This window comes from Vigna umbellata, chromosome 2 (assembly GCF_029865625.1).
Source record: "Vigna umbellata cultivar VRB3 chromosome 2, Vumbellata_1.0, whole genome shotgun sequence".
Lineage (NCBI taxonomy): Eukaryota > Viridiplantae > Streptophyta > Magnoliopsida > Fabales > Fabaceae > Vigna > Vigna umbellata.
In genome coordinates, this window is record NC_142166.1 from 39,474,819 (window position 1) to 39,483,696 (window position 8,878).

The window sequence follows — 8,878 nt, forward strand, 5'->3', positions numbered from 1 at the left end:
TCTATAACATGTTATTTTTCTTGAAGTGAGATGACATGAAAAAATAAGGTTGGCAACCACGTCGTATTTTCTAAAACTTAAAGGTACACCAAAATTGTATGGCCCTACTGCGATCACACACGTAAACGATTTTACTCAAACGAAGATATTCTAATCATAAATATGTTATATGTTTCATCTAGTATGGACCCGCATGAATTGACAAAATGACAATGTTAACAAGTAAATAATTTACATGCGTGATCTACTTTGAATTAATATGTGGACTTCTTTTCATTATCTTCTTTCACTGTCTATTTGATGGACATCCATAATGGTTGAAGTCATAACTAAAAAGTTTACAAACATTACTGTATTATTTTATTGTCCAGGCTACTTTGGATGTGCGACATGACTAACAACGTTTGGTTAATGGCAAACAAATCCTAAACCCTAAAAACTACTACAATTGCACAACAATTTTAAATTTTTCTCACAAGTATGCATTATACTTTACTACATCAACACTTTTTTAACTATGTTTTTGAAAATTTAATAGAACTAACTTGATTTTTAAAAGATACTAAGTTAAAAAAAAACTAATGAAAACTAAGTTGGAACTTTGAAACTAGTGCTATAAAAATGGGTTAGAACTCGCGAGCTAACTCGGTCGACCAAAGGTTCGGGTCAAGTTGGGTTTGGAAAAAAATGTAATTTTTTTAATACAGGTCAATTTTCAATGCGACTCACCCAGCTTGAATCTCTGGTAAGTTGGATTGACTTAACAATTCACTTAGTTTAATTTAATTATTTATTACTTTGTATTTCAATATTATTAATTAACATTTTTTTATTATATTGTAAATAGAGATAAAGAAGAAAATGTTTCAAGGGAACAAAATATTATAGATTTATCGATTCAAGACTATAATCTTATAAATGGATAAGTGACGCAAAATCGATCAATATTAGAAACTTATTTATTGTTTTTTGAGTTTGCTTTTGGAGTACATTTGAGTTATATGTTACTTTTTTTTTTATTATGAATTATCTTTGAAGTTTAACATCATTTTAGAGGAAAATTTATTTAGATTTAAATTATAAAAATTATACATTTTTTTTATTTAAAGAAAACATTTTTAACCTAGTAACCTGTGGTGGACTAGGTCAGATTTGAAATTTTTTAGCTTATTAATAAGTGAGTCAAATTGGATTAAGTGACAATCTTGATGGATCAGACAAGTACCTCTTTTGACAAACTTTAAGAGAAAAGTAGTAATTAAGCCATACATTTATCTATTTTGTAAACCTAAGTACGCACTTTGGGTTGGGTCGAATTGAGTAGGCTGATGTGAGTTTGTCTCTGTCCTGATTCGCTTCTTCGTCATCTTCTCCACTCTTCTTCACAAAGTAACGAACATTGTCTCTCACTATGACAAAGACAAAGACGCGCACGAGCACAAAGGGAGAACTCTTCCTCTCGTCTCTCTTAGAGTCCTCTACTCGAACACTCTATCTCTATTGCGACTTGAGTATTTCGTTCCTTTTGCTGATTATGATTTGAGTGTTCGATATCTATACCAATTCTTTTATTATGAGGATATGTAATAACATTTTTCAATCGGAGTGCCTTACCATACGAGGTGAAATATGACAATCTTGAATTATTATTATCTTTATGGAAACAAATAACTTAAGACAATAGCAAAATAACTTTTGACTTTTAACTTCTAAATCTTCTTAAAACTCGAAAACAAAACATAAGAAGTCTTATTTTAGAAAATTCGGATTGATATTAATTAAAAGTATATTTGGTGTGTATTGCATATTTATTTGGTGTGTATTGCATATTTATTCGGATTGAAAATTCGGATTGATATTAATTAAAAATATATTTGGTGTGTATTGATATTTGGTGTCTTAAGACAAGTTTGAGGACCAATTTTAGTATGAAGAATAAATACCCGACTTCTCTTTTGTATTAATCGATGAATGAGAATTTGATTTCTGAATCCACAACGTCTAACCACCTTCCAAACATAGTCTCTGACCTCCATTTTCCATTCCACGGTGCTTCTCTCTCATCAAACAGCATCACCTTTCCTCCAATCCGCTTCAGGCACGCATCAGAGCTCCTACAGCCACGCGTTCTCTCTTGAAGCCTCGTTAGCGCACTCCATCATCAGCTCTTCATTTTCATTCTCGCGCCTCAGAGAGCCTCATTTCATTTGTCTCGATTCGTCTTCGTCGCGTCTTCACTCTCTCGAGAGAGCTCCTCATCCTTCAACCATATCTTCAGTTTTCAACCTCGTAAGTTTTCCTCGTCACAGAATCTTCATTTTATTCTCTGCCTCGTTACATTTCCTCTCCACAAAACCTAGCCTCTTCACATATCCTCTGCTAGGGTTTCTCACCGATCTTCATCCTTTTCACCTTTACCTTAGATTTCATCGATTGAAACATCATTTTTCCCACTTTCCACCGAACAAACAGCATTCTACCGATTGATTCTTCGATTAGCGCCATTCTCACCGTTCAATCTCCATTTCACACCGATTAATCGGTTCCTTTTATGTTTTCCCCCTTTTCTAGGGTTCCATCGGTCAGTTTAGGGTTTCTGTTTCCGATTAGGGTTCTAGTGAGTTCAATCTCACTTTTGGTCCGATTAGGGTTTCCATTTCGTTTTCTCGAGTGTATATGTCATTTCCGCAGCGTTCTTACTCGTCGGAGGAAGCTTCGAAGTAATTGCGTCGCGCCTTCGGTCACTTCTCGGAGCTGCTTTTCCATCAACTATGCTAAAAGAGAAGTTAGTCTTTTCTTTTTGTCTTTGTTTTTTTGGATTCTATTACGAAGAAATTTAGGCTTAGTTTTTGGGAATGTTATTCGAGTCATGGCTACAGCAACATTAAGCATGATGCATGATGTTTGTCTTATTTTCATACCATTAAAAAAGGGTGTATTTAATAGCAGCATTAATTTGTCTTCTTGCACTTGTAGAGTGCCTTCAAAACTGGAGGGAAATAGTTAGTGCAGTTGAATGTGCTGGTTAATAATTAATGACCAAAAATTCCTTACTGCTTTGTCCTACTGCCTATCTTGTGAAGCATCTGTATTAGTCAAGTTAGACATTTACAATTAGTTTTATTTTCATTTTGTTGTTCACAAATGTCATTGTATTTGATGGGTGGGATTTAGGGAATCAGAAGAAAGTGCTATCTAGGAGTTTGTGGGTTCATAGTAATTTCCCTTTTTTTCAAAGTTACTAGCAACAACCTGCTATTGTAGTGATGTGGGGTTAGAGGATCCTCTAGCCGCCTAAATGGCAACGTCGTGTTGTGTTTTTGCTTCTCACAAATCATGGATGAGGTCATGTCCATTCACAGACAAATTCTCATCTCTAGAAGCCACTATTTGGAACATGATGAAATCCTTGTTTTTTTTATCTACCTTATTACTGCAACTGATTTTTGGGACTTCTCTTTTTGTGATTTTAAAATTTAAACATTTTTTTTTTCCGAATCAAAGGGATGTTAGGTTTTCAAACATGATCTCTCCACCCACTATAAAAAATGTGCTATATCGTCTGTGGTTGGCCACTCCATGCTGGTATTTGTGAAGGATAATTATGGTCCAGACATATGATTTATGGCTAAACCTGTTCCTTTTCTAGCAAACTCAGCCCTTGTTTTCACCTCTTTTGTCTTTGATCTGTTGCCTCTGTATTGTATAACTTCTGCTTATATCCAGACTGACTTTTGATGATTTGATGAATATGCCTCTCATCATATTTTCATAAACATGCCTTGAACTTTTGTAATTTTTTATTTTCAATATTGCACTAAAAATCTTCACTATAGAAGTCATCTTCCTTCATACTATTCTGCTACAGTATCATTCTTATCCACTATCTTGCATTTTGTAGATGGCCACTTCACAGATCTATACTGCATTAACAACACTTTGTTTTTGCCTCCACACTGAACCAATCAATTTTTCCTATTTGGGAACAAATCAATTTGGTTCCAATTGGACAACTAAACATAAACAATCACTCCCAACCAGTTTGTTTTTTTTTTTAAATAACTATCCAACTTTACCTTTTCTAGTCTGTGGCCAAATTACATCATATTGGCTATAACAAATTTGTGAAAGAAAAGTCACTTAAGTTGTATATCTAGCTTCGCTTCATTGCCTGACTTTCTGACGCACATATCTATGCATATTTTCATCTCTCAATCTGAAGAATAGAATGCGTTCAATCTTTATTGAATATATGATTTAGGTTGATTTGCTTTCATAAAAGAAAACCAAAAGATGCAGAACAGAAATAATATTGTGGTTATTTTATTTTATTCCATTAATTGTTTGATTTTACTTTACTCTCTGTAAATAGCCTTGACATTGAGAGTGTCGTGATTCCTTTTTATTTAGTGATCCCACTTTTATTCCGTGCTGCACTTGTGTATGCAGGTAAGGATCTTGTGTGATAAGGCGAAAGAGATTTTGATGGAAGAGAGCAATGTGAAGGTCTGTCTAATTTTTATAATTTATGTCAGCATGTTTACTTTATACTTATTTGCTTTTCAGGTTAGGGGATTTTTCTTTGAATTAGTTTATTGCACCAAAATTGTTACGTGCCCCTTTTCCTTTCATTTTTTCACTATTATCTATCAAGTTCTAACTAACCACCCTTTATGATGGTCTTTTACTGTGTTTTATGAGTTTCTTTGTAGGCTTTTATAATCTCCGCTTCTAATCTTTCTAATTTTTTTCTTGGAACAGATGGCAGAGCTGGCAACTGAGAAACATGTTCGCTACATATTATCAGTTGAAAAGGTTTGCTTCCTGTTTATACATTCTTTCTGAAAAGAAGAAGAGATTGTCCTGAGTTGATTATCTCAAAACATGGATGACTTGCAAACTCTTATTTTATCCTTCAAAGGTTAGATGTCTTCATTTTTCTTTTTACACATTCTTTATTTTTCCAGAGGAAAGATAATTTTGAATCTGTGGTAATGGAGCATCTAAGAATGAGTGGGGCATACTGGGGATTGACTGCTCTGGATCTTCTGGGAAAACTTGATAGTGTTGATGTTGATGAGGTTACTTCATGGTTGCTGAGTTGTCAACATGAGTCAGGTTGTTCAATGTTTAATTTGTTTCCTTACTTTGTATTTGAGATTATTTTAGACATCAGCATTATAGATAATTTCTTATGAGATCGTGTTGCTGTGTAGGGGGATTTGGTGGAAATATTGGTCATGACCCGCACATCCTGTATACACTAAGTGCCTTGCAGGTGTTGGCTCTCTTTGATAAGATGGATGTTATTGATGTAGATAAGGTGACAAATTGTATCCTTACACATATTGACTGGTTTTGAAGGTCGTATAATCTGTATTCACAAATATTCTGTGATACAGAAGAAACTTTGTTCTTTTTGCAGTCTTTTAAATAGTATATTTATGTTTTTTTATCAGGAAACTTTAGCTGGCAATCATGCTGTGCTTTTTAGAAAGATAATTGAAAATATTTTATTGTGATTTTTAGTGGAGTTTGATGGATTAGTTACTGAAATTTCATCAGTGAAAAAAGTATACTGGATCTTTGTTACCTAATATCTGTCAGATATTGTCAGCCTGCAAAATGAAGATGGATCCTTTTCAGGGGATATGTGGGGTGAAGTTGATACGCGGTATTGTTCTTAAGTTCCATATTCGTTATTGAGCGTGTAAGAGCTTATTGTATTTTTAACTAAAATCCACTGAATTGTTTGTCTTAGGTTCTCATATATTGCTATTTGTTGCTTATCAATATTACATCGCTTGGATAAAATCAATGTGGAGAAAGCTGTGAAGTACATTATAAGTTGCAAAAATATGGATGGTGGTTTTGGTTGCACCCCTGGTGGGGAATCTCATGCTGGTCAAAGTATGTAATATTGTCATGATCTTTACTTAAATTATTGATTTCTCTATCACTTACTCAATGAATGTACTGATACCAGTGTTCCCTTCAACAATTATGTTCTTCACTTCTTCCCCACATGAAGGGCATAATTTGAAATTGGAATATATTTTCTGAAGTTATGGATAATCTGTTTACTCCTATCCTAGGCAGCACACTAAGAGAGCTCTAAAAATTAATATTTGATTTAGAGTTGTTTTCTTGTAGTTTAAATGTTGTTTATGTTAAAACTCGTTAATTCATCCATCATCATCTGGGAATATAATCCTTGTAAAATATTTGCTTTTCATATTGTCAGTTTTCTGTTGTGTGGGAGCCCTTGCCATAACGGGGTCACTAGATCTTGTTGACAAGGACCTACTAGGTTGGTGGTTATGTGAGCGACAGGTTAAATCTGGAGGTCTGAATGGGCGTCCTGAGAAACTCCCTGATGTGAGCAAATCTTTTCAAATTTACATCTATTGCTTTATGTGATATGCTCATTTCTCTTACTAGGTTTTAGATCATCTCAGGTCTGCTACTCGTGGTGGGTTCTTTCTAGCCTGACCATGATTGATAGAGTTCATTGGATCAGTAAGGAGAAGCTTATAAGGTTTATCCTAGACTGCCAGGTTAGTTGTTGAATGTCTTTACGGTGTTTATAAATCTGCATATTCTCTGTTTTATTTTTATTTTCGTGCATAAACTACTATGAGGTAAGTATTTCTTAAATAATTTGTATGTTGAAACTGTAAGGACACAGAAAATGGTGGGATTTCAGACAGGCCAGATGATGCCGTGGATGTATTTCACACATTCTTCGGGGTGGCAGGTAGAGTACCTCTTATATTTTTGCTTGTTTTTTATTCCATTTGCTGTGCTAAATCTTGTAATCTGGGGTTTCCTTGCTTAATATGGGAACCACCCCACCTCTTCCTTTCTCATGCATTGAGATTACCCGATTTGGGAAAGGTATTGGCCTGTCACTTCATTCACCGTCCCTTTCCAAAGAGTGATGATAAACCATTTTTCCAATCCTTCGTTGTGAATTTCTGTTGCTAGCTTCATGTTTCAGATAAGATTAACCATACTAGTTCAACATGCTTATTATGTTAATGTCACATTAGAAGTGCATATTTAATATGATTCTATTTTTATTTGTAATTGTTTGAAAGGCTTAAGTTAGCACATATGTGTGATTTAATAGATTTTAGTTGGTACATTCTGTCTCACTTTCCCCCCTTCATAGTACTACTGTTCAGATAACCTATATCGTGTTCCAAATTCCTGACAACAACGTATTTGCTTTTATTCATGTGTTTCTTATTCCATTCAGACTAAAAACTAGGGACGTTGGGTTTTTTTTTTCACAGGACTTTCACTTCTTGAATATACAGGAGTGAAACCGATAGATCCAGCTTATGCCTTACCTGTTGATGTTGTAAATCGGATTTTCTTTACGAAATAAGAGTGAAGTAGTTCAGTTCGATGATATTATCCAGTAATGACTCACTCTTTGGAGTTGGATCTACCACCCTCGGCGAAAAACAGTTAATTATTTTCTAAACAAAATGTTTACATTTTTAGCTTCTTTAATTAAATTTATGTGATACGAATAGGATTGTTCAGTGTTGTATCAAAGATTTAAATATATATATATATATATATATATATATATATATATATATATATATATATATATATATATATATATATATATATATATATATATATATATATATATATATATATATATATATATATATATATAAGAGAATTTTATAATTTTTGTTAGTTTTAAAATATGTAAGAATAGAAGAAGAAAAGAGAAAAAATTACTTTCATGTTCCATATAGTTTTACTATATTATAATTTGCAATTCTAAAAGTTTAAAAAAAGTCAATCTACATTAAAACAATTACATATGGACCAAACATTATTATCTGACGTAACTTTTTACTGAAATAAATCCGAATGAACTAAGTTTAAATAATTTACCCTAAAATATTTCGCTCTTCAAGAAAAAACACCTAAAAATGATAAGAGTTAGGAAAATCCTAACTTGCTTCAAAGAAGCCTTGTAAAAGATAACCACTTTGCTATAAATTTAAATTAACAGACTGACTATTGCAACACAAATCACAGTTGTAGAAGATATAAATAAAGAACTGAAAATCTGATAGCTCAAACTTCCCAATCTTGTAGAGAGTGTATTCGAACCAAAATAAATAAATCATTTTACATGAAAGACTGAAGTTTTCTAACTTTAATAAGTGTTATACAGAAATAAAAAATGAATTTATTTTATAATATGTATAATCTTTAAAGTAATAAAATATTTATTTGCTATTTATCTTAAAAAATCTCATTTATACGTATAAAACAAGTGGTAAAATGTTTATTGCTTGAGTTAATGTTTTTTCCTTAATTCTTTGGTGGAAAATGTTCATTTTTGTTTATTATATTTTATTCATAATTTTTATGTTCCAAGAAATAAGATATTCAATAAGTGAACTAAATTACAAGGGGGTAATTAAGATGAGTTAAATACACTTATAATCCTTTTAATTTACCTGATCTTTTTTTTAATTTTAGTTCTTTGTACTTTTTTTCCTAAATCATCCTTGGCAATTATATCGTTGGTTAGTGTTGTATCATAATAATTTTAAGGCTTTAAAACTGACATTTTATAGAAAGGAAAAATATAATTTATTGTTAGAATAGCTTTAAGGTCTAAAAAGTACTGATCATTTAGATATTAATGTGGCATTAAATAAATTGTTTAGTCTCATTTGTTCTATTTTACATATAACTTCTATATTAATAAATTTCCGTATAGATATCTAAGTATAAAAATATGATAAATAAGAATAAGAAATGAATAACAATTTGATTAAAAATTTATTTCCTAGGCGGAGAAGTAATAATAAATAAATTAAACTAAGACTTTTTT

At 32.2% G+C, this 8,878-nt stretch overlaps 1 protein-coding gene across 7 annotated transcripts; it reads left to right on the plus strand.

The window, feature by feature from the left end:
* Positions 1-1,951: 1,951 nt before the first annotated feature.
* LOC124838806 (geranylgeranyl transferase type-2 subunit beta 1-like) lies at positions 1,952-7,553 on the plus strand. Of its 7 annotated transcripts, XM_088106762.1 has the most exons (12): positions 1,956-2,289; positions 2,692-2,785; positions 4,450-4,506; positions 4,762-4,815; positions 4,968-5,118; positions 5,217-5,333; positions 5,608-5,674; positions 5,762-5,910; positions 6,245-6,378; positions 6,459-6,557; positions 6,682-6,757; positions 7,299-7,553. In XM_088106762.1, exons 3-12 carry the CDS (start codon positions 4,486-4,488, stop codon positions 7,391-7,393), a joined length of 963 nt encoding a protein of 320 aa, XP_087962888.1. In that variant the 5' UTR covers positions 1,956-2,289; positions 2,692-2,785; positions 4,450-4,485; the 3' UTR covers positions 7,394-7,553. The 7 variants fall into 7 exon arrangements, 5 of the variants coding, with proteins under 5 accessions (XP_087962885.1, XP_087962887.1, XP_087962888.1 ...); XM_088106761.1 differs by having other exon boundaries at positions 1,955-2,785; positions 6,689-6,757; XM_088106760.1 differs by having other exon boundaries at positions 1,956-2,785.
* The last annotated feature ends 1,325 nt before the right edge of the window (positions 7,554-8,878 follow it).